General features: G+C 36.7%; 1 protein-coding gene across 2 annotated transcripts in view; it reads right to left on the bottom strand.

The window, feature by feature from the left end:
* lpp (LIM domain containing preferred translocation partner in lipoma) overlaps window positions 1-26,968 on the bottom strand; it is a 223,833-nt gene that overhangs the window by 46,224 nt on the left and 150,641 nt on the right. For both annotated transcript variants that reach the window (XM_051896418.1, XM_051896419.1), the window contains exon 7: window positions 9,643-9,724. In XM_051896418.1, coding sequence (XP_051752378.1) covers window positions 9,643-9,724 — 82 coding nt within the window. The remainder of the gene's footprint in view (window positions 1-9,642; window positions 9,725-26,968) is intronic.

Here is a 26,968-nt window from a genome sequence, read left to right as displayed (position 1 = left end):
ATATCAATTAATCAGAAACTTCAGAGACAGTTTTAGTAGCGATTCACTTACATGACACATACAGTGTGCCTCAAAGTCTGCATTATTCAGTTCTGTGTCCCGCTTGTGCTCTTTAGAAATGAAAATACCACGTAATGGAGGGAGGAAGTGCTGTGTGTGTTGGCTTGAACTGTGATGAATGCAGCCAACTGTGAAAACTATTATGTGTTCCTTGTCTTATGACGGATTATGTTCTAGCACAGTGTACTACTGAATTACCATCTAACTAATCTCTGCTAATAATTACGCTAATGTATCTAGCCTCATATTTTTCTCAGACTTAAGGGTTGTTGTATTCAGGATGAGAAACAGAAGAAAACTGAATCATGTCCGTCTCTGGAGAAGCCAAGTCCTCTGTTCCAGCAGTACAAACTACAATATACCCAATTGAGGGAGCGCTAAGCGTCCAGCCGGGAGAGATCATGGCATTGACTCTGATTAATTTAGTTAATTATTAGCCTTGGGGTTCCACTTCAGCAGTCACTCACAACACCCGCTCTATCCCCCATCCTGCCCTTTTAAAAGGAAGGAGGCCTTGAACAAGCAATCAGATGGGTAGCAATTACAGAGTTTCTTATACTCAAAGGGTTCCTCATCTTTCAGCTCCAGATCTTCAGAGGAGCTCTGGATGACATCCTGCAGGATCATAAGATAAATCTTAAGGGAAGGAGATGTGTGGGGAAGAGAGGCAGAAATGGAAGAGGTAAGAAAGGAAGCGATCTCTTTATCTCTGCAATAGGTTTTTGACCCCATGAATTAGTTGACAATTTGCTTCTTTTTGACATATTTCTAATGAAATAAGAAGTGGACTAGGACAAATCAAAGGGATGTTTTTGAAGAGGACCTATTATGCCTTTTTTACATTTTCAACTTTCTTTAGTGTGATGCTATTTGAGCATAAAAAAGGTCTGCAAAGTTACAAAGCACAAAGTCCTCTCCAAAGGGAGGGTATTCTCTATATCAGTAAGCACCATTTCTGAACTCCCTGAAACGCCTCGATCGTAGTCTTGAGTTTTCTTCTGGGAACGAACCTCACAATAAATAATTCACGCCCAAGGCATAGCACCTTAGCAAACCCCCACATTTAACAGGCTTTAAAAAATATAACAACTTTTAATTTAAGTGAATTAAAGCATCTTCACATAAACTATAAATTAAAATATAAATTAAATATAGATTAAACCTTATTAAAACTGGCTGTGCTTACATTAATTTTGCATAATAAAACCATTTTGAGACGCAAGTACATTAAACCACTTACACAGTCGTGCACAGCCGCATGCGCGAGCACTCTTCACAAACAAAGCGTCAGCATTTGAAATTGAAAGCAGCCTTCTGTAAGTGAGTTTCATATTTTAAATAGGCCTATATAAGTCCACTGCATTCCAATGCCTTCACATGCCTTCGCAGAGTATTTGTGAGGAAAATACAGACGGGCGAGACTGCGCACAGCAACATCAAACAAAGCGCGCATCTCTCACAGCGCATCATGTGCAGTGAAGCCCGCGAATGTCTTTGTAATTGGCTTCAACCTTTCCGAACTTTCTGAAAGATTATTTTACGGAAGGTTCGAGTGGTGTATGTGTGTGTGGAATCAGAAGCAAGCAGAATCCAGGTGTTTCTAAAGCACACTCAAGGGGGTCGCACACTGGACGCGAAGCTCAGCGCCGTGCCACGTCTTTAAAATTCGAACGCATTGTTTTCTATGAGTGTACGCACACCGGCGGCGGCATTCGGCCGCGGCGCCCAGCTATGACTCAGGAAGTTGTTCAAAATCCTGCCGCGCCACAGAGCGCCATTTACATTACATTACATTTCATTTATATTATATTTCTCTCAAATCGTCGTTAATGTACATACTGACTTCACCCTGTGCTGCAAGATACATTAGTTTTACATTATTAGTTTAACAGCTTGAATAAAGTCTAAAAATATTGGAAAAAAATGTATAATAAACGTAAATGCCTTTTCTTTCATTTTGCTCTGTTGTGCCATTTTTCCATGTACACTAACCTCAGTGCGAAATATTAAAGCATAGGCATATGTAACGTTTCCCTGTCGACTTTAAACTCACCCATCGTGCAACTCTTCTATCATGAGTCGATTCAAAATTGATCTCGCACATATATAATGTGCACGTCCAATGTGCGATACCTGTGAGTTGTCCGAGACGTGGCACGGCGCTGAGCTTCTCGTTCGGTGTTCGACCCCCTACAGCGCCATCGCGCATCTGAATATAAACTAAGCTCAGAATCGATTCTGAAATTCTCAGAATCGATTCTGAAATTCTCAGAATCGATCCAGAAATTCTCAGAATCGATCCAGAATTGTTGGAGAGAGAATCGCGATGCATCGATGGATCGATTTTGTCTCCCACCCCTAATCCCTACTTATCTACAACATGACAATGTATAGCCACCATGCTGGACTACTACGTTTCCTAAGGCAGCGGCAGAAACATAGTAGGCTGGTGGAGCTTTATTCCGTGAATATAGTTTCCATTGGTATCAAAAAATTAAAAAAAAAAAAAATTCAACATGTCTCCATTATATTGTAATTTTCTGCACTTTGCAACAACGCAGCCTTGTTTCTACAGCGACTTTCAGTCTGTTTCCTATAACGTCTGACATGTTTACATTTTACGTGGCATGAGAAAGTGACAAACTACGCGAAAACCAATTAGAGCAGTTGGACTGAAACGGATTTCAGATTTCAAACCATATAAATGTAGCTCAAAACAGATTTGTAAAAATTTGTAAAAATCGCATTTCATGTGATTTTTTTGTTGTTCACATTGCGAAATATGAACGGATTCCATTCGGATATGCAAAATTGGATTTGGACTGACAGTCTGAACAAGGCTATACAAAATGTGCAGTGTTGGGGGTCCTTCAGGACAGGTTTGAAAACCTCTTGTTTAAAATATCTAATATTTCTAACAACAAAACATTTGTTGTGTTTCTACTGCTTACAAAAAGTATGTAATGTACAAGAGAAAGTGCCTTCTGGCTGTTTTATCAACTTTTAGGAGTACACTACAATATAGATGGCCTCTAAGCTAACAGATATGAACTAAAAGTCACAAATTCATGGGGTCTTTGAAATTCACATTCAATGCAGCCTCTTTCTATCTCTCTTTTACCTTCTTTAACCTCATCACACCACTGTCTTTCTTCCTATTTTAGCCCCTCTCTTTAATCTCAGGAGTGCTGTGCTCTTGGTTAGATGCTGTGGCTGTGTGTGACATTCTCAGTGACTGGGCATGCCTGGCTGACCTGGGTTCACTGCAGACCCATTTACAGGCTGACTAGCCTGCATTCAACCTCCCTCTAGCCATTAAGGCAGTTTGCAAACACTGTGCATATATGTGTGTGTGCGTGTGACCGTGCAATGTGCACTTGTGGCACGAATTTACTCCAGGCCACTCTCTGCTGACACATGCACTGATGAAAGCAGGACACATCAGGCCAACCCACCCTCTCTCCTATTTCTTTTAACCCTTAAACCTTGCTTCATGCAAACCAGCTTTTTACATACAGGGGACTAAGTGCTTTGGAATGAAAGAGTATGTCAATATAGAGAAATAGTATGTCATATAGCTTTTGTTGCCATGCCTGAAAACATGTCAGGATTGTGAGGTTAGGGGCTTTCACATCAATAAAGAAAATAAGATATAATTATATACAATCATATTTATATATCATATCATTTAGATCACACTAAAGGACATTTATATTTAAAAAGGAAGGTATTTTATTATACAAACCCGATTCCAAAAAAGTTGGGACACTGTACAAATTGTGAATAAAAAAGGAATGCAATAATTTACAAATCTCATAAACTTATATTTTATTCACAATAGAATATAGATAACATATAAAATGTTGAAAGTGAGACATTTTGAAATGTCATGCCAAATATTGGCTCATTTTGGATTTCATGAGAGCTATACATTCCAAAAAAGTTGGGACAGGTAGCAATAAGAGGCCAGAAAATTTAAATGTACATATAAGGAACAGCTGGAGGACCAATTTGCAACTTATTAGGTCAATTGGCAACATGATTGGGTATAAAAGGAGCCTCTCAGAGTGGCAGTGTCTCTCAGAAGTAAAGATGGGCAGAGGATCACCAATTCCCCCAATGCTGCGGCGAAAAATAGTGGAGCAATATCAGAAAAAAAAGGAATGCAATAATTTACAAATTGCAAAGAAAAATTGCAAAGAGTTTGAAGTTATTATCATCTACAGTGCATAATATCATCCAAAGATTCAGAGAATCTGGAACAATCTCTGTGCGTAAGGGTCAAGGCCGGAAAACCATACTGGATGCCCGTGATCTTCGGGCCCTTAGACGGCACTGCATCACATACAGGAATGCTACTGTAATGGAAATCACAACATGGGCTCAGGAATACTTCCAGAAAACATTGTCAGTGAACACAATCCACCGTGCCATTCGCTGTTGCCGGCTAAAACTCTATAGGTAAAAAAAGAAGCCATATCTAATGATCCAGAAGTACAGGCGTTTTCTCTGGGCCAAGGCTCATTTAAAATGGACTATGGCAAAGTGGAAAACTGTTCTGTGGTCAGACAAATCAAATTTTGAAGTTCTTTTTGGAAAACTGGGACGCCATGTCATCCGGACTAAAGAGGACAAGGACAACCCAAGTTGTTATCAGCGCTCAGTTCAGTCTCTGATGGTATGGGGTTGCATGAGTGCGTGTGGCATGGGCAGCTTACACATCTGGAAAGGCACCATCAATGCTGAAAGGTATATCCAAGTTCTAGAACAACATATGCTCCCATCCAGACGTCGTCTCTTTCAGGGAAGACCTTGCATTTTCCAACATGACAATGCCAGACCACATACTGCATCAATTACAACATCATGGCTACGTAGAAGAAGGATCCGGGTACTGAAATGGCCAGCCTGCAGTCCAGATCTTTCACCCATAGAAAACATTTGGCGCATCATAAAGAGGAAGATGCGACAAAGAAGACCTAAGACAGTTGAGCAACTAGAAGCCTGTATTAGACAAGAATGGGACAACATTCCTATTCCTAAACTTGAGCAACTTGTCTCCTCAGTCCCCAGACGTTTGCAGACTGTTATAAAAAGAAGAGGGGATGCCACACAGTGGTAAACATGGCCTTGTCCCAACTTTTTTGAGATGTGTTGATGCCATGAAATTTAAAATCAACTTATTTTTCCCTTAAAATGATACATTTTCTCAGTTTAAACATTTGATATGTCATCTATGTTGTATTCTGAATAAAATATTGAAATTTGAAACTTCCACATCATTGCATTCCTTTTTTATTCACAATTTGTACAGTGTCCCAACTTTTTTGGAATCAGGTTTGTATAATAAATATATATTTTTTTTATGTTTTTTTATATATTATATATATATATATATATATATATACATACAGGTGCTGGTCATATAATTAGAATATCATCAAAAAGTTCATTTTTTTATTATAAATTATTTTTAAAAATGAAACTTTCATATATTCTAGATTCCCTACATGTAAAGTAAAACATTTCAAAAGTTTTTTTTTTAAATTTTGATGATTAGAGCGTATAGCTCATGAAAGTCCAAAATCCAGTATTTCAAAATATTAGAATATTTCCTAAGATCAATCAAAAAATGGATTTGCAAAACAGAAAAGTTCAAGTATTTTAAAGTATGTTCTTTTGTGCACTCAATACTTGATCGGCAGGACATATTACAGCAAATGACTTGCTCCTAGCACAAATTACTGCATCAGTGAAGTGTGGCATGGAAGTGATCAGCCTGTGGCACTGCTGAGGCACTATTGAGCCTTCAGATCATCTGTATATTGTTGGATTGACTGTTTCTCATCTTTCTCTTGAAAATATCCCATAGATTCAGGTCAGGCATATTGGCTGGCCAATAAAGCACAGTAATATCATGGTCAGCAAACCACTTGGAGGTGGTTTTTGCACTGTGGGCAGGTGCTAAAGTCCTGCTGGAAAAGGAAATCAGCATCTCCATAAAGCTTGTCAGCAGATGGAAGCATAAAGTGGTCCAAAATCTCCTGGAAGATGGCTGCATTGACTTTGCACTTGATAAAACACAATGGATCAACACCAGCAGACGTCACGGCCCCCCAAATCATTATTGACTTCAGAAACTTCACACTAGACTTCAAGCAGCTTGGATTCTGTGCCTCTCCAGTCTTCCTTCAGACTCTGGGACCATGATTTCAACATGAAATGCAAAATTTACTTTTATCTGAAAAGAGGACTTTCGACCACTGTTCACTGTCCAGTTCTTTTTCTCCTTAGCCCAGGTAAGATGCTTCTGACGTTGTCTCTGGTTCAGAAGTGGCTTGGTAGTCCTTTTCCTGAAGATGTCTGAGTGTGGTGACTCTTGATGCGCTGACTCCGGCTTCATTCTACTCATTGTGAAGCTCTCCCAAGTGTTTGAATCGGCTTTACTTGACAGTATTCTCAAGCTTGCAGTCATCCCTGTTGCTTGTGCACCTTTGCCTACCCAATTTCTTCCTTCCAGTCAACTTTGCATTTAATATGCTTTGATACATCACTCTGTAAACAGCCACCCCATTCAGTAATGACCTTCTGTGACTTACTCTCTTTGTGGAGGGTGTCAATGATTGTCTCCTGGACCATTGCCAATTCAGCAGTCTTCCCCATTAGTGTGGTTTCAAAGAACAAAAGATAACCGGAATTTATACTGTAGGGATGGTCATTTAATGAAACTCAAATGTAAATATTCTAATATTTTGAGATACTGGATTTTGGACTTTCATTAGCTGTACGCTCTAATCAACAAATTTTTTTAAAAAACCTTTTGAAATGTTTTACTTTACATGTAGGGAATCTAGAATATATGAAAGTTTCATTTTTTTAAATAATTTACAATAAAAAAAATGAACTTTTTTACGATATTCTAATTATATGACCAGCACCTGTATATATATATATATATATATTATAATCATATACTATACATTTATATATGCATACATACACTATAGCGTTCAAAATTTTGGGTCAGTAAGATTTTTTATTTTTTTAAAGGACGCATTAAATTGAACAAAGAAACAAAGTAAAGACATACTGCTACACTATTTTCGTTGCAGAGCTTCAGTGTTTCCGAATGGCGACTCGGTATTGGCCGGCTCTGGTCACGTGAGCAGCACGATGCATGCGTGCTGCTTATTGTACCAATTTTTGGGTTACTTTAAATAAAAGTGTGGTTATGTTATTTTATTGGCTTGTATTTTTAGTCTAAAAATTATACAATTTCAGTTTCAGTTTTCGGCCAAGTTTCAGTTTTCGGCCAAGTACATCCAGAATTTTCAGTTTCGGCCCAACAATTTTCATTTTGGTGCTTCCCTATTAAAAAATGTTTATTTATATATTATAAAATTTGGAGGAAGTACTGATGATGTGGAAGGCAAAACTCTACAGTTTCCCCACTACAGAGTGAAAATAGAAGTTGACAGTAAGAGCTGATGGTAAGAAGTGCAGGGAATGTCTTCTGTCACTTACGGTAAAAAAGGGGAAGCTCAGACTGCTGGGGTTGGAGAGATGAATGTGAATACAGCAAAACACACACACTTCATCACATACTTTAGAGTTAATCACACTTCTGCAAAGTAACAAATCGTCTACACCAGGGTTGCCCAGTCTTGTTCCCACAGATCTGGCTTCCTGCAACATTCAGCTCCAGCTCTAATCAAATACACCTGAACCAGCTAATTAAGATCTTCAGGAATACTTGATAATTAAAGACAGGTGTGCTGGAGCAGAATTGGAACTGAACTCTGCAGGAGGCTAGCGCTGTGTCCGAAAATGCCTACTTTTATACTATTTAGTAGAAGGCAAAAAACAGTATGTGAGCCAAGAAGTATGTCCGAATTCACAATATTCATAAAACAGTAGGTGAAAAGTACCTACTTACTTCTGGCGAGATTCTGAAGTGCACATTCAAAGGACACTTTACTAATCCATGAGGCCACGTGAGAGGATTTGTGAAGGGAAGTGAAGCGACGCAACTGACACCATACAGTACATTCGTGGCCAAAAGTTTTGAGAATGACACAAATATTAATTTGCACAAAGTCTGCTGCTTCATTGTTTTTAGATCTTTTTGTCAGATGTTACTATTGTATACTGAAGTATAATTCCAAGCATTTCAGAATTGTCAAAGGCTTTTTTTGACAATTACATTAAGTTTATGCAAAGACTCAATATTTGCAGTGTTGACCCTTCTTTTTCAAGACCTCTGCAATTCGCCCTGGCTGTCAATCAACTTCTGGGCAACATCCTTCTTGCAGAATGAGCTGACACTGCAAATATTAACTTTTTGCATACACTTAATGTAATTGTCTATAAAAGCCTTTGACGCTTATGAAATGCTTGGAATTATACTTCAGTATACCATAGTAACATCTGACAAAAAGATCTAAAAACACTGAAGCAGCAGACTTTGTAAAAATTAATATTTGTGTCATTCTCAAAACTTTTGTCCATGACTTATGTCACATGACAGTGACAACTTGGCAGATGTAGTATGTCCGAACGTACCTACTATTAAGTATGCGATTTTGGACACAGCATAGATCTCCAGGAACAGAATTGGGCACCCATGGTCTACACCTGCTTCCCAAAAAGACAAGAAATAATGTTTGCTTGTGTTCTCATGTCAAGGACACAAAGCAAAGGTCAGTGTAGCCAAGATGACATAATGGCCACATCCCTTTTACACATGATGCAATGTTATGTATGCTGCGCACAAACTTACCACTCAAATTCTAAGTGTATAGTGACCCTTAAAAGTATTTGGGCATTTAAGTTAGCCATTTTTGCAATGGAGTAATTGCAACTGGTTATTTTTTAGAGGTGAAGTATGTAAGATTTTTATTTTAAAATACATTCTTTTAACCCAGTTTATTATTCATTGTCTGCTCCCCCAAAAGTGTAAACACTGAGCCCTCCAGGCACCATCTAAACACTGAGAGTAGTCCTCTCACATCCGTCAATCTCTTTCCAGCTCTACCTATAGTGAGAGTTTGGGGCGTGGCTACTGTAGCAGGCAGAGCCAGAGGGTGTTTAGCTGGTGTGGGACCATGGCTGATACGCAGGATGCTCGTGTTTGCTCTACAGAATGACTCAATTGCTTACACGACACATATCAACACAGCTTAAAAGTATTCCTAATTTGGAACCTTTTATTGAAAGTAGCCTATTTTTATCTATTGAGACATGCCTTCACAAGCACCCATAATGTCTGAGTTGGGGGAGGCACAATGCACAAAAGGGGCATTTGCAGGGTTGTTTGAAAATATGCTTTAATTTTGTAATTCTGCTTTAAAGGCTGTAGAAAGTCAGTTCTCCTGAAGTTTGCACAGGTTCCTTAGCAGTGTAACCAAAGGTGTAGTTTACCACAATAGCTGTGGACATGTTTTACTAAAGTTGGACAACCAGAAAGTGTCCACATTTTTTGTGTCAACTGTACTTGAAATGCAGAAAATAAGAATCATTTGAGTTTTAGCTTACAGAAAAATCAATATAAGCTCCATGTGCACTGGTGCACTGGTCACATACCAAAATACTCCTCAGAGGGGGGGTTGTCCATGTCGTACAGCATCTTCTTAGTCAGGCGGTCCAGTTCCTCCTCAGGACGACCCTAAAACACAACAAAGATACACATAATGGTTATACATACACTCTCAATCACACAATTATCAGCTTGCAGGCAAAATGTATAACAGCACAAATCTCACAGACATTATTCAGAACATGTTGACATTTACGATAACAAGATAACACCAGGCTAATTAAATGAGTTGATGCAACAGATTTTCATGGATGTGCACACACATCTCTAAATTAGAAGGATCACCATCCTACCGAGATCATCAGTCTAACTAATAACTCAGACTTCAAGACTGTTGCTGAGGTTTCTGAAGTTAAAGTGAAGGCTGTGACAACTACACTCTCTTGATGCACTCAAACACCCAGAATCGTATCATGATGAACTTCATTAACTTCATCCACAGCTCATTTTTAATTGACAGGTTATTCCTGTACTGTTATTTTGCAAAAGAGCTAAGCCAAAGTGCTGTGTGTTGTATTTGTTTGTATTTGTAGATCTTGCAGTGTGGTAGGCTGCACTATACAAATTAAAGTGTTGCAGAACGTTGCTTATAAAAGTAATCATAAAAACTTACAACAAACTTAGTCACGCTGTCACTTGGGGTCAATGATGGATTAGAATGAGGATTAATAAAACCACATATTACAAATCACATATTAAAGTCCACCTGTGGTGAAAATCAAGCTTTTAATGTTGTTTATATGTCTATCTGCTGTTTTTAACCTGCTTTATGACAAACCATGTGCAAATTCATAAGTCAACACCATTGCTGAGTATTTTCTCTTTAAAACTGCAATGATCTAAAGACAGTCTCAAACCCACGGTTTGAAATCACTGGTGTTTCTGACGTCACAAACTATCTTGTAACCATTCACGTCAAGGTGCTGTCAGGCTTTAGCATATTGTTTAACTGACCGCGCAAGGGAGTCTCAAAAGAAGGTTATCCTGGTATATTTTTTCTGTTAGTATGAAAAATCGTGTAGATTTAGCAATATGGCGGGTGTATGATGTATATTACGATGTTATGATAAACTATATGCATTTTTCTACTGACGTTTTGAGTTGTTCAAAGCGTTTCTAAGGATACGGATTGTCAGAAGGCAGCTACGTGAATGTGACCAATCTGTAGGGCTTGCATAGACTAGTCGAGTAGTCGAGAGATCGACTACTTCAACCACTAGTCGGCGCTGTCGGAAACAGTCGACTACTCGAGCGTGCATTAACCATAAATTAATTTTAAAAAAAAGAGAGATACGTCACAATATTGTAAATCTTTCCGTTTTAAACCAAGAAGGGGAGCCAATGGATATCACACAAGAAGCAACGTGCAAACTTTGCGCAAGAGTTATGCCGGTGAAAGCTTAACCTCGGTCAGTAGGCTATTTAAAGTGAAAGTAAAAAGTGACGGAGCTGTCTGACGCTGCATTAACGGACCATATTCTCTCAGAGACGGACTTCAACATAATATGCTGATAACAGTATATAACTCTCTTCATTTATTCCATTATTTCTCTTGTGGCCCGTATATAGTGAAACAAATAAGACTAATAGTATTTTGTGTTAAACAGGTTGTATTTTTTAAGTCGGTGCTTGAAGTAGCTCTTAATTTTCATTGATGACTGTGGTCAGTGTTAGGAAATATTATAGACTGTTAATAATTTTAATTATAGGCCTATAATTCATTGTATAATAGACCTAAACAATTTTTAAAACATTTTCAAAGATGAGCTAATAGCCTAATCTTTTATTATCCTCACAGCACGTCAGTTAGGCCTATGTGATGCGCTATGAAATTATTGCGGGGCAAATTTATTAATATCAATTTAATAATGAAAGTAGCCTAATCTAATAGTAATAATACACTAGAAGAATGTAACAGGCCTACATCAATTGGAAATACACAACCTGGGTTATCGTGGGTTTATTTGGCTTTACTCTGTTACATGAAAATTAAAATATGTAATGTCATAATTATAATGTTTTGAGAGTTTACTTATAATTGTTGTATTAGGCTATTAATAAACATTTATTGATAAGAACTATTTCATGTCTTTTCATTTACAGTAGCATGAACCACGAGTAGTCGAGTAACTCGAGTATTGTTTTGATAAGAAATCGATTAGCAGAAATCAGTAGTCGTGCAACCCCTACCAATGTGTAACATTAGCAACACATTATTAGCTGTTTGATAATATAGTCAAGCAAAACGCTAATCATAGTAATTACTGTTATGTGTCCGACGTAGTAAAAAGCGATAACAATGTGCAGAGTTTAACTCAGTAAGTTGACCGAGTGGATCTTGTCTGAGCTCGTGCAAGTCAGTGGATGCGGGGCTAATTATCATATTCATAGATGCGTGTATATTAAATTGGGCAAGGGTGTAGAGTTACATTCAAGCTATTTTAAGGCATTAAGATTTTTTTTTTCACAGGAAAAAAAATGTTTAAATATGTAATTTTGGTGATCAAAGATTAGTTTTAAGGGATACAATTATTGACTACAGGGGGACTTTAAGAGATATAATTTACTCTTAGTGCCTGAGCATGTCTGAAAGAAATGGCAACAGTGAAAAAAAATTGCCATGTAAAAATCACATCTGTTAAAGATGTCATGAAGATCTGATCTACTAGTAGTGAAGAAATGACATTTTACAGTTTTAATTTGGCCTCAGATACATACAACTCAACTTATCATGCCTCTTTTTTCAGTTTCATTTAACCACGGAATAACAGGATGATCAAAACCACCTCTTTGGCCTGGAAGGGAGAAGCCAGGGATCAAACCAGGTAATCCACAGACAGACTAACAAACAAACACCCAGAATTTTAACCAAATGTCAGAGGTTTTCCATCCAAAACCATTAAAGATCATACAAATGACCATTTACCAGTGCAAAATGAGGTCAAACAGGAAACCACTCCAACAAACACATCAACAACCCTGTTCAATTACAAAAACACAGTTCTGCAAATCACCGGGGATAAAGAAAAAAAGGAGCCAGAGTTCTGGATGATTCTGGTGTTGTTGTTAACACAGGATCTCCCAATATGAGAAGGGTTCAGATAAAAGCACTAATTACAGACACAAATCACAACCTTTGGTTTCCTCCCTCTGACCGACAGACACAAAACACTCCTTCTGCCTCATAACAACTTTATCAACATTGAAGATATTCACTCATGCATTTTCTTCCTCTATGGTAAGTTCTTCTGGCATTCTATTTCTTATCACAAGTTGCTGCACCAATCTGCATGCTGTCAGACCTGTGAGACACGTTCTGTCAGTACGGTACAGAGCCGATGACTGCATCTCACACAGAGGGAGGGAAACTAATGAAAACTTTCATGTGCCGAAAGCCCACACAAAAAAAACTTTTAATTCAGCATATCTCCACTTCCTGCAGACAGCTAATTATTATGTTGGGGGTTAATTACTCATATATGGATACAGAGTATTGTGGATGGATGCAAACAATTTAGGAGTACTCAGGAAACTTTCTGCAGATCAATTTGTTAACCTGTGTCTGAGTTTCCAGGTGGACCCTGATCCCCTTCAAAGAATGAAGGGCCTCGATGTTTTCAAGAACTATGATGTGTGTGGATTCTCTTTTGAGTCTCTCAATCACTCCATGTGGTTTATGACAATTTGACATGTAATTTAACAGTCTGAGTGGGCACAGTGGATTATTGTGGGAAAGAAAAACAACTAATTAAAAAGAGTGCTGTGTGTAATTATCTCTCCTTATGTATGACTTGTATAATAAACTGTTCTTTATACATGTTAACATTAGCAATATATTTAGCATTATAGAAAAACATTGCTTAGGAAGGAGGAATTAAATGTATGCACACACTTATACATAACATTGGATATCCTGGCCTTTTCATGTGTGACTCTAATAAATGAAGACATTATAATCAAAGAATCCCCTGCTGTAAAAACACAAAAAGAATATTTCAAATTAGAAGACATATTTTGAGAGTTTATTGAACATGACTGTGGAAAAACATATAGATCCAACTTCCTACTGTGCAGTTCTGAATGCAAGATTGCGTTAAGTATTGAATCAAAATTTTGGGTCATGTTAACATCCTCATTAAGATTATCCAACAGAACTGAAGATTTTTTTCTTTTTTCTGTGCATGTTCAAGCAAAAGTACAATACAGTTCAAATGTTTGGGGTTTTTGAAACAAGTCTCTTAGGCTCATGAGCAAGGCTGTATATATTCGATCATAAATAGAGGAAAAACAGTAATACTGTGAAATATTATTAGAATTTAAACTAATTGTTTTCTATTTTAATATATTTGAAAATGTAATGTATTCCTGTGATGGCAAAGCTGAATTTGCAGCAGCCAGTCTTCAGTGTCACATGATCCTTCATAATCATTCTAATATGTTATTTCTGATTGTTATCACAGTTGAAAACAGTTGTGCTGCTTAATATTTTTGTGGAAGTATTCATTTCTTTTCGAGTTTTACAGTACACTTCTGAGTTATTGTTAAAGACATGCATGAACAAGTCGATTCAATTACTGTCCAATATATAGGCTACTAAAAAGCAGCAAAATAAATTAAAGGGTTAGTTCACCCAAAAATGAAAATAATGTCATTAATTACTTACCCCATTACTTACACCCGTAAGACCTTCGTTCATCTTCGGAACACAAATTAAGGTATTTTTGATGAAATCCGATGGCTTAGTGAGGCCTCTACTGCCAGCAATGTCACTAAACCTCTCAAGATCCAGAAAGGTACTAAAGACATATTTAAATCAGTTCACGTGAGTACAGTGGTTCTACTTTAATATTATAAAGTGACAAGATCACTTTTTGTGCGGCAAGAAAAAAAAAAAAAAACGACTTTTCAACAATATCTAGTGATGGGCACTTTTCAAAACACTGCTTCATGAAGCTTCAAAGCTTTACGAATCTTTTGTTTCAAATCAATGGTTCGGAGCGCCAAAGTCACATGATTTCAGTAAACAAAGCTTCTTTTACGAGATCCGAACCACTGATTTTTTTTTGTGTGTGTGTGATTGGTGCACAAAAAGTATTCTCGTCGCTTTATAATATTAAGGTAGAACCACTGTACTCACATGAACTGTTTTAAATATGTTTTTAGTACCTTTCTGGATCTTGAGAGGTTCAGTGACATTGCTGGCAATACTGCACTGAGCCATCGGATTTCATCAAAAATATCTTAATTTGTGTTCTGAAAATGAACGAAGGTCTTACGGGTGTAGAACGACATGAGGGTGAGTAATTAATGACAGAATTTTTATTTTTGGGTGAACTAACCCTTTAAGAAATATGTTAAATATTTCAATAGCTGTGTAAACATCTTTTTTTCTTTTCTTTTTCAGAATAAAGACTTACCACAATATGGACCTCAATCAGAAAATGATGTGCATGTAATTTTGCCCAGTGACTGAAATCTCATTTCATTTAGTGGCTGGTGAAAGTGTATTGCAGGTGGTTAGTGAATAAGCCATGTTTTTGCATTGAAGTACCATGCACAAAAGTGACACTCACTTTAATTCACGTTTAGTGAATTAACCTGTCTTTCATCTGCTTGAGCCATTCAAAACCAACACAGGAGTGCAAGACAGAGAGATAGACAGAGGGTGGTAAGTGGCCAGAAAGGTGTAAACAGACTTCTGAACAAAATTCTGCTGAATAAAGCCTTACAGCACTGCCACTCTATGCCGTGAGATGAAATACTCACTTGATTGTAAAAGCACATCTCTCACAAGCTCAAAGCGCACTGAGCTGGTCTTTCAAGAACATGGTTAGAGTTTGCATTTCTCTGAGTATGAGGTCACTGTTCTCATCAATAAAAATGATTCCCTGAAGAGTAATTTCCTTCTTTTCTTCCCAATGGATCAAATGATTGTGATATTCATATGCCTCTGAGAGGTGTGATTTCTCTGGCTTGTATTGGACACTGACTGTTATCTAAAGAAAGGAGATACTCAATGAATTTTCCTTTGGCAATCCACCCATTAATAAGAGCTGACTGTTAATCTTTTTTTTTTTTTTTTAAATTATGCATTATGAACACATTCTGTACACTGACAATATTGCAGTATACCTTCTTTAGTTTATGTTAAAGGAGAATTGAGCAAAAAAGGAAAATTCTGTCAGTAGCTACACACATTACACTCTTTCAGTAACATCAAACCTCATTTGTTGTGTGTCACATGTCCTAATCTCATGACATCATCATGCAACAACCATTGAGGCTTGTCATTATTGACGTGTCACCATATTTGATTCAGTCTCTGTATTCATGAGTTGACTGATGTTTTGATTTGATTTGAGAATGAATGACCAATTACACTACAGTTAAAATGTTTGGGGATCAGAATTTTTTTTTTTTTTTTCCCACAAAGATGCATTAAATTGATCAAAAGTGGCAGTAAAGACAATTATAATGTTCCCAAAAAGCCATTTAACAATACTCTTTTGAACTTTCTATTTAAATCGAATGATTTCTGAAGGATCATGTGACACTGAAGACTGGAGTACTGAAAATTAAGCTTTTCCATCACAGGAATACAGGTAAAAATATTTTTAAGTATTTTAAAGTATACTAAAACAGAAAACATTTATTTTAAATTATAATAATATTTTACAACATTGCTGCTTTTACTGTACTTTTGAGACTTTATTCAAAAAAATCTTACTGACCCCAAACTTTTGACCAGAAATGTACATTTTCCTCTGTTCAACAAACAAAGTGATGCATTTCAGAAGACTTAGAATAAACCACTTGCAGTTTGGAGCTTAAAACTTTTGGACCCCATTGACTATTATTGTGCGGACTAGTACAGCTGAAAGTTTCTTTAAAATCATCTTTTGTGTTCTGCAAAAGAAAGAAAATAATAAGATTTGGAACAACTCGAGACTGAGCAAATAATAACAATTTTATTTTTTTTTATTTTTAATGCGCTTTAGTGAGATGTAATCAGCTACTTGATGTTTTAGTGAGGAAAATCCATCAAAACAGATAGAGTCTGATAGAATAATGGCTGTTTGGATTTGAGCAGAAGTAGAAAGGGGACGTATAATGACTTGGTGGTGTGCCAGAGGGGGGCACAGGTGAAGGAAAGGAGGTAAGGATGAGGAGAAGACTCAGTCAGAGGCTATAAACCTCGACTCTCACGCTGGGTTATCGGCATTCTGTCAGGGGCCATTAGACACCACATTGCTGGTGTGTGTTCACCTGCTGCCCCCCACAGGGAGCATGCTCAGTGGGGCCATGGGCTAAACTCCAACCCCAAACCCCCACCTACTGCACCAAACTGCTTTTACCCTCCACTGAACATCACTTTCTGCATTTCCCAATTCTTATCTTTCATTCCCTAGTTCTCAATAACAGCATATTTACCAGAAGGAAAAGAACATATGAAACAAAAAGTTTTTTGTAACATTCTACCCTCCTTCCTTTTTTTGCTTTCTGCTAGTATTTGGGGTTGCCAAGCACTTTGTTAAAATTCACCCTCTAGAGAAATTGAAAAGGGGGAGATTCTTCTGTGGACAACTAAAATGAAACATCTTGGCTTCTGTTATTGATTAAATTTAACACAAAACTTATACTGAGCATATATCTTAACAAAAAAATTCTACACTTAAATGTTAAAATTTCCCCGTCCGGCATGATACACGAGGGCAGAAAACCGTGTGTGAGGATTAAAAAGAGATGGACCTTTACAATAATGAGAGGCGCCACCTCCATTCTATTTGCTCATGTCTGGTGTTTAACATGATCACGGATGTTGAATGAGAAATTGACAGGGATGGTAGGAGAGAGGGAGACAGTGCATGAGAGAATGAGCAAGATACACATACTAGGACTAGGATAGGATTTAACAATTGGTTGCCATTATAAAACATTGTTAAATGGAGTATAATGACAATTTAAGTGACCCAGGACATTTTTTTTACCTAAATAATGAAAGCAAATTTAAGGGTTTAACATAGTAAATCATAATAATGGTTACATTTTAGGAATTATCCAATTAAATATGGTTATGTATTCAAAAATACATTAAAAAAAATGCAATTCACACCACAAACAGTGTAAATAATATACTCTTATATAACAAGCATATTTTTTAATTCATTAAAATTCATTTTGATATTTTACTTTTATCATGATTTCATAGAAAAAACAAAGAATAATAATAGAATATATATATATATATATATATATATATATATATATATATATATATACATACATACATACACACACACACACACACACACACACACACACAATTACCTGCTTACTAATATTATTGTTAATTATTATTAGTCAAAGTCATGTATTGCAACCAATATTGCAACCAGGTGGTGCAAGCAACATGCAAAAAAAAAGAAGAAAAAAAAGGAAATTATATTGATATACATATTGATATTTATTAATTATCAATTCATGATATATGCATAATTCATAATGAATAATTCATGATTTTTTACATTATATTTGTGAAAAAAATACAATTTACCTATAAAATATATATTTACTTGGAAAAAAATTAAGATGTGTAAAGAAAATACTGTATGTCTTTAATTTTCACTACTAAATTTGAAACTTTTTTTTGAAAATTGTATATAGATTTTTTTTTTTTTTTAAACCACATGAAGCTATCAAGAATATAGGCATGTTTTTTTTTCTTTTCTTTATCGTATACAATTTTCAGTTCTCCTTGTAAATGCATTTAAATGCCTTCAACGATTTAAATGCATTACAGTAAAATTTAAAATAAGAATGTTGTAGATTTGACTGCATTGTTTCAGCATCTCAGTTCCCATTTAGACCTTGTTTACAATGCGTTGCATTGCTTGGAATCATAGTACAGCATTTGTGTGGGTACATGGCGCTGTGAAGTCGTGTGGAATGTGGACATACCACAAATATCTGTCACATTCTATGGTATGAGGCATTAAGTGAATATGTGCAAAAAATAAATAAATAAAATACACCTGCTAAGGACAGTTGGCTACTGAAGAGCAGGAGAAAGCAAAGAAAACACAACAGAGGCAAAAACAAGCTCAAGGCCACCTAGAGAGGAGCTAACAAACACACAAATACAAACACAAGCAGAAAGTATACATTTGCCTCTGCATAAAATGGGTCATGTTGTTTTCAGCTCTAATTAAAAAGTAAGAGGGAAAAACACAACAGGCAAGTCTGAAGAAAGAAACTGTGATGATGGAGAGCTGTATGAACACAAAAACATGGCATTGATAATAATTAAAAAGAAAGATCAAGGAAGTTCCACTACTGGAAGTTTGCACTGATGCGAAGAGCATATGAAAACGCTACACTCAGAGAAAATCGGTTTTCGCCTTGACGTATGTAGCTTGTAATGTATGATGCTTCTCCTGCTGCATGACGGAGGTAAGCGTGTGTGTGTATAAAAGTAGGTCAGGTTTTGGGAACTGACACATCTCCGTGCTAACAGATAAGAGCAAATCTGAAGTGCTAAGAGCGGCCCTAGAAGAAGAAAGCCAGCTAGAGTAAGAGGGAGAGACACGGAGAGGTAGCGTACGGGTTATAAGAGATGTTCATCGAGGGTTCAACACACAGAGGGGAGCATAAGTGACAGTTAGCTGTTTTTTTTTTTTTTTTTTTCACCTATAATTACACACAAAAAACACTAAACATTGTCTTTGAACACATCCTCTCGTGTTCTTTCAGCGTGGCTGTAATTGCCGGTCGTTATGCTGTTCTTGCCTTTAGTAAAGGTGCCATTTATTTATATTTAAACACTGGCGGGGAGTGTAATGAACATCTACACAGGTTCACACCTAAAAATCAATGTCCTGACTCTCTCGTGCGCTTCAACCTTGTGATTCTCTGGTCTGGCTTCCCTATCATTTGCTCGGCATGAAGAAAGTGCGATGAATCCTTCCCATCAACTGGCAACAAACTCTAGGCAAATGACAGATGATTTGAATGAGGGTCTGAAGGTTATCTCCTGTCCAAACACCAGCATGCCAAATTATCTGCTCCACAGACAAAACACTCAGTCATGAGCTTGATGCTTCCTGTCTGCATGTATGCACCTATATACACACACACACACACATACAGAATGTGATGAGAGACTAAGGATTAAAACAGTGCGGTCCAGCAGCACAGAGGGGAACTAGAGCATGATGAGGGCTGGAAAGTGACAGCCTGCTGTAAGAGATGCCGCTCAGCAGGGGTCGCTGTTATGCAGGGAGGATGGTACAGTAGCATACAGTACACTTAACCCAAACACAATAATCTTCATCACACAAGGCCAAAAGTATATACTGTTTTTCCAAGTATGGGTATTTTCCGTCTTGTGGAAAGTAAACTTTCTTGAGACACACTTTTCACACTCTTACTAGTTTAATTCGATCAAATGTGACAGTAAAGACTGAAAGCTGTTTTTTTTTTATTACTTTCTATACACTTAAGAATCCTCCCCAAAAAAAGTAGCATGATTTCCGTAAAAATATTAAGTCGCACAACTGTTGATAGTAATAAGAAATGTTTCTTAAGCACCAAATCTGCATATAAGAATGATTTCTGAAAGGTCAGCATCATAAATTACATATTAAAATATATTAAAACAGAATACAGTTCTTTTAAATTGTAATCATATTTCACAATATTACTGTTTTACTGTATTATTGATCAAATTAATATAGCCCCAGTGAGGAGATGCTTTTCAAAAACAATGAAACATCTTACTGACCTCAAACTTTTGAATGGTAGTGTAGTTATTTTTCAGAAGTAAGAATATTATTTAATTGTCTAATTTCACAAGCTATAGTTTCCTAGATTTAATTTTCTTTACACATCACACATCCCATTTCATCATACGCATGCTCCTGACTGACACTGTTTTCTATTTGGCACACTAACTTCTGACAAGACTTCATAAGTGGCAAAACAGTTGGCAATGACATTGCTGCCTATGTGTGGATCAGATACCCTCGGATTTCATCAAAAATATCTTAATTTGTGTTCCGAAGATGAACGAAGGTCTTACGGGTGCGGAACGACATGAGGGTGAGTACTTAATGACAAATTTCATTTTTGGGTGAACTAACCCTTTAATTCCCAGATTTTCAGTGTGGCCTCAAACTGTGAAATTCCACTGTATACCATAAGCCAGGTATGATTGACAGGAATAAATGAACAAGCTCTTCCCAACATCTCATATAAACTTGACTTAACAATAGCAATTCCTTGGCTCCTCTGAGGACTTCTTTGGCTACAACAAACAGTATGTAATAATGTAACTGATTACAAGTCTCATTGTGTTCCATACTGAAATTGCTGACAAACAAAACACACAATATAGATGCAGATTGATTGGCAGAGCAACGTTCTCTCTCTCAGAAAGAGACGGTGAAGTATTGATCTGAGCTGTAATTTACTGTACCGGCAGTGCTCGCTCTAGGACCGCGGAGCACAGAGTGTCAGTGCTTTATTATTAACGGCCGGCGCAGGGCTCGGCCCGCCTGATATACAGAGAGCCCACTCTGACAAATGAAACAAGCAGTACTGTTGTCAGCAGTTTGGGTCCTCTACAAAACATCCATGCTTAGCCAGTGCAGAGACTGACCTCAAGTTCCCTCCGAGGAGCCCATATGGAGCAGAGTTTCCTTCTCACAGAGCAGATATGCGAATGAGCGCACAACAGAATATTAAGTTTATAAAAGTGTTTTTTATCAAAAATACAGTAAAATAGTAATATTGTGAAATATTATTACCATTTAAAATAAATGTTTTGTTTTATTTGTTTTAAAATGTAATTTATTCCCATGTTAGTAAAGCGGATATTTTGAAAATCATTACTCCAGTCTTCAGTGTCACATCCTTCAGAAATCAATCTCAATTGCAGATTTGCCGCTCAATAAATTTTTCTTATTATTATCAATATTGAAAGCAGTTGTACTGCTTAATATTTTTGTGGAAACAGATACTTTTTTCAGGATTCTTTGATGAATAGACAGTTAACTTATTTCAATAGAATTCTTTAGAGTCTTTACAGTCACTTTTGATCAATTTAACGCATCCTTGCTAAATAAAAGTAGTAATTTTCGGGGAAAAAATCATTTGGAATTAAATAAAAATAATATATATGTATAAACATATTTTAAATTATTTTCTTAGTGTAAATAATTTCAAATAAACAAACAAATTTATTAATTTATACTCTCTCTCTCTCTCTCTTTGGTAGTCCATCACATCCTATGATGACTTCTCCTATAGTTTGTGGGTTCTTTGATGACTGTTTAGTCCGATGCAGGAAGCACACTGTCTCTTACAGACAGGATAGTAAAAACTTGTCCTGGTTGTATTGGGGAGGCAGGAACAAGCATTGAATTCAGGTTTTTCAATCAGACCCCCAGTCGCAGTTGTATAAAATTAGCCATGCATTTACAAACATTTGTGGAAAAAAATGGGTTGTTATGAAGAGCTCAGTGAATTCAAGCATGGTACTGTGATAGGATGGCACCTTTGCAATTAGTCAGTTTGTGAAATTTCATACCTGCTAGATATTCCACGGTCAACTGTAAGTGGCATTACTGGAAAGTGGAAGCATTTAAGAACCACAGCAACTCAGCCACAAAGTGGAAGACCACTTTAAGTCACGGTGCGCAAGTCACCAACTCTCTGCTGACTCCATAGCTGAAGAGTTCCAAACTTCCACTGGCATTAATATAAGCACAAAAACTGTGCGGCGAGAGCTTCATGAAATGGGTTTACATAGCTGAGCAATGCAGAATGCAAGCCTCACATCACCAAGTACAATGGCAAGCGTTGAATGGAGTGATGTAAAGCACACGGACACTGGTCTCTGGAGCAGTAGAAACGTGTTTTATGAAATGACAAATCACGCTTCGCAGTCCGATGGGCGGGTCTGGGTTTGGCAGATACCAGGAGAATGTTACCTGTCTGACTGCATTGTGCCATCTGTAATGTTTGGTGGAGGAGGGATAATGGTATGGGGCTGTTTTTTAGGGGTTGGGCTAGGCCCCTTACTTCTAGTGAAGGGAAACATTGGTTACACTTTATTTTAAGGTGCCCTTCTTACAGTGTAATTGTACATTTAAATACTGAGTAATATTAATTAACAACATGTACACTCTAAAAACTGCTGGGTTGTTTCAACCCAAAATTGGGTCAAATATGGACGAACCCAGCCGTTGGGTTCAAATTTTAACCCAATGGTTGGGTTTGTCCATTTTTGACCTATATTTGGGTTGAAACAACCCAGCATTTCTTAGAGTGACTGTACTTGCATGAGGCTAATTAGGTTTAGGGTTAGGGATTGGTTTGGGGTAGTAGCTTGTAATTATGCATAATATATTTACTGTTATTTCTATAGTAAGTACATGTAACAAATGAAACAAGAACACCGTAAAATAAAGTTTTACTGACATTTTGCACAAAGCCATAGTGCACAAAGCAAGGTCCATAAAGACATGGTTGGATGAGTTTGGTGTGGAAGAAGTTAAGAACTTGACTGGCCTGCACAGAGCCCTGACCTCAACCCCAATGAACATCTTTGCGATGAATTGGAACATAGATTGTAAACCAGGCCTTCTTGTCCAACATCAGTGCCTGACCTCACAAATGATCTACTGGATGATTGGGCAAAAATTTCCATAGAAACACTTCAAAATCTTGTGGAAAGCCTTCCCAGAAGAGTGGAAGCTGTTATAGCTGCAAAGAGGGGGCCAAATCCATAATAATAATAATAATAATAATAATAATAATAATTATAATTAATATATATAATATATATATTTAGAATGCGATGCCATTAAAGTCCCTGATGGTGTAATGGTCAGGTGTCCCAAAACTTTTGTCCATATAGTGTATATATAACCATATAGGCACATGTGATCGGCTTTTACGATGTTTTTGGTGATTACACAATGACTGAAAAAGGGATACTTGAGATTTACAAGGACATGATACACAAACTTTTACAAGGTGAACGGTTTAGTCTTACTAGGAAAAAAAAAGGTGCCGTTATATCAGACAGGACTTGGGTGGGCTGGAGGAGTTGGGGATCTGGGGAGCAGCACCCCAGAGAGGGAGAGAGAGAGAGGAGAAAGTTGGGGTAGAAGTGAAACCTGATTCGTTGAAATCCTGACAGCACCCTGTCAACTGGTCCTTTAACCTTTACACTTTCAAACATTCGGCAACCAGAGACCAACTGCGGAGGCCCACAGCTACATCAATAACCAACCAATTTTAGATCTCACAAACGCAGTGCCAAAAAATGCAATTGATCACCTGTCACAAGGTTTGAGTATGAGTATCATTAACCGGAGAGATCAGCTAAATTAGAGCATAGGAATTCTGTCTCAACACTGACAAGGTGAGAAAGTGTCAGCAAAGTGTCCGCAAATAGCTCTAGTTCATTGAAAGTTGGACTTACATAACAAAATCTTCCCCAAATTACATGAAACATACGCATAAGTTACATTTAAACTCAACCACTTTCCCAGTAGGATTCAAGTTCCTAAACAGACAGGAAGTTCAAAAGTGTCCCAAGTGTGTCCCAAACAACCTCTCTTGTTTCCTTAAATCCTTGAATACATCCGGTACTGAACAATCCATCCATCCACACCATATTTCACAAGAGTGTAACATGACAAGGCCAATGTATTTATTGTCTAGAAGGGTTGTACAACACAAATAGAAAAGCACCGTTGCACATATACATTCAAAGCACAACACAACAGGATGTACTGTCTGACCACACTCGCACTGTTAGCAGTGTGTTATCTTCATGACATTCGCTAGATATAGAACATAAGCAGGCTATGCATGAATACACTCAAATCATTTATAACGATGCTCCAAAGCATAAAAGGCCAGCATTGATTATGATTACATTACGTAAACCAAATACTGTGTATGCTGTATTTTTCATTATGCAATACCAAGCTATTCATGTAGAACATGATGCCAACAACGCCAATGAGATAGTTTCAATTCCCAGGGAAAACATACTGGCAAAGTGTACACCAAATGCATAAATTACAGTACATGTAATTTTTCACAGCTGTTTACAGGACACAGCAATAAAGTAGGCTTGCCTTTCAGGCCTGTGTTGTATTACCACTTAATTTTACATTGATTAAGCTTTTATATCCATTTTAATGCCTTGCAAACTTAGTTAACATTTGATTTTCTGTGATGTATTTTACATTGTTGATGCAAATTCTGCTGATTTGTCACAAAGTTCATGTTATTTTTGTGAATAAAAAAAATGTAAAGAACATAACATTTAATAAAAAAAAAAGTTCACAAAGTCTGTGTAAAGAAGAACAATGTAAAAAAAGTCACATTTAATGAAAAATATAAATATTCCTAGCAAATACACTAAAATACACTAAAAAAAATAAAAATTGATCATTCTTTTATAGTGGGACCAATGACAATGTGTATAGTGTTTATAGTGTGACCTCCAGACTAATTCATATGGCAAACATAATTTAGACAGTTATCGCTGAATTTACAGTGAAAGCTTTTTTTTTTATAGGAGAAACTGATTATTCACACAAAGTTGACTTTTTAATGTTATCATGGTATCCTGATGGTCTGAATTTGGCTTTTGTTTTTTGTTTTCTTCTTTTGAGAAGGCCCCCAAAATGACACAAAAGAAAAGTAATGAGAGGGTCAGAAATACTGCACAGCTTATGAGGCCTTTATCTATTGTTTAATTGCCAACATCTGCTTATATTTAAGCTTAAATGTTTCCTTTTTTCTGTTAATACTGAACTTGAATGTTGGAAGGGAAGGTTGTTGTCCTGTAGCTAGTACCTCTTTACTGACCCTGCTGTCAATCAGTTTAATGGCTTGTCACTCTTCAAATTCACAAGCGAATAAAGAACAAGGTCACACGTATGGGATGCCATTGTCAAGAACTAGACCCATGTGCTTCCAGGGCTCAAAGTGAACCATGACAAGACCAAGAACATCTGTGTTTCTAGAAGGTGACAAATCATATTACTGGTTGTCAACAGGGCCTGTATATCTTTAGCTACTTACTCTGCCTCTATTTCTTATATTAGAGCTTTTTGTTCCAGACAAAATCTCCCAGATTCCTGATGAGGGGCAGCCGAGCTATGAGAGTTCAGCACTATTTGGAACGCTGAGAGCTGATTCGGCTGTTTGCTGGCGGCTAACACTGACAAGAGAAGTTACTCTCCAGGAACAGATTAAACTTGTGTGTGTGTGCGTGTGTGTGTGTGCGTGTGTGCGTGTGTGTATGCGTGTGTGTGTGTGTGTTCACACGGAGGGCAGAGGAACTCCACTTGTGTAAAACAACGGAAACACTGGCTGCTCTGTTTTCACTTCCTGCTATGTAGTCTGTCATCAGAACAGGCTTTGTTCCTCAATTATCGATTACGTGTCTCTAAACAAACAAACAAACAAACAAACAAGCACTAAGCATGCCAGGTGAAAAATCATTAACATTAATTTATTAAGGTAAGAGGGCGTTTATTAAGGACACAAGCTCTCTAGATGTATTGCATGGATAACTCTTAAAAATTATTTATAACTTTCAGAAAGGAAATGTAATCGTAATTAACACTATACAGAGTATGTAAAAGTAAAATGTTTTATAAACAAAGCAAAAATAAATAATATATATTATAAAAAAACTTATAATATAACTCTTAAAAATTATACACTTAACACCATTATAGGCCTATATACATTTAGGCATATTTAGGCATATATACTGTTTCAAATTTTTGGGGGTCAGAAAAAAATAAATTAATACTTTTATTCAGCAAGCATACATTGAATTGATCAAAAAAATGACAGTAAAGAAATGTATTGAAACTATTGAACCTTTTATTCATCAAAGAATCTTGAAAAAATGTATAACTGTTTCCACACAAATAGGCCTATTATAAATTTATATAACAAATAAAACAATGAATTTACTGTATATAATAAATAAAATATTTCCTTGAGCTTTCTTAAGTAAATTTGGATAATATAATCTTGATCAAATATGATCTTTGGATAATATAATTTTTTTATAAAGTGCATTTTTCTCAATCCACTAGCACATTGTTTTTCATGTTTTTAGTATAAACCTTATTATACTTTGTTTTTATTTATAGGGCAAAAAAAGTAATATAAGATATATTCTGTCTTATATATACTCTTATTATCTTATATAATTTTGCCATGGAGCCTAGTTTAAATCTTGTTTAAAGGATAAGTCTAGATTTTTTACAA

The sequence above is a fragment of the Ctenopharyngodon idella genome, chromosome 6 (genome assembly GCF_019924925.1).
Source record: "Ctenopharyngodon idella isolate HZGC_01 chromosome 6, HZGC01, whole genome shotgun sequence".
NCBI lineage: Eukaryota > Metazoa > Chordata > Actinopteri > Cypriniformes > Xenocyprididae > Ctenopharyngodon > Ctenopharyngodon idella.
The sequence above is the reverse complement of the archived record's forward strand: the minus strand, read 5'-3'. Positions and strand labels throughout refer to the sequence as shown.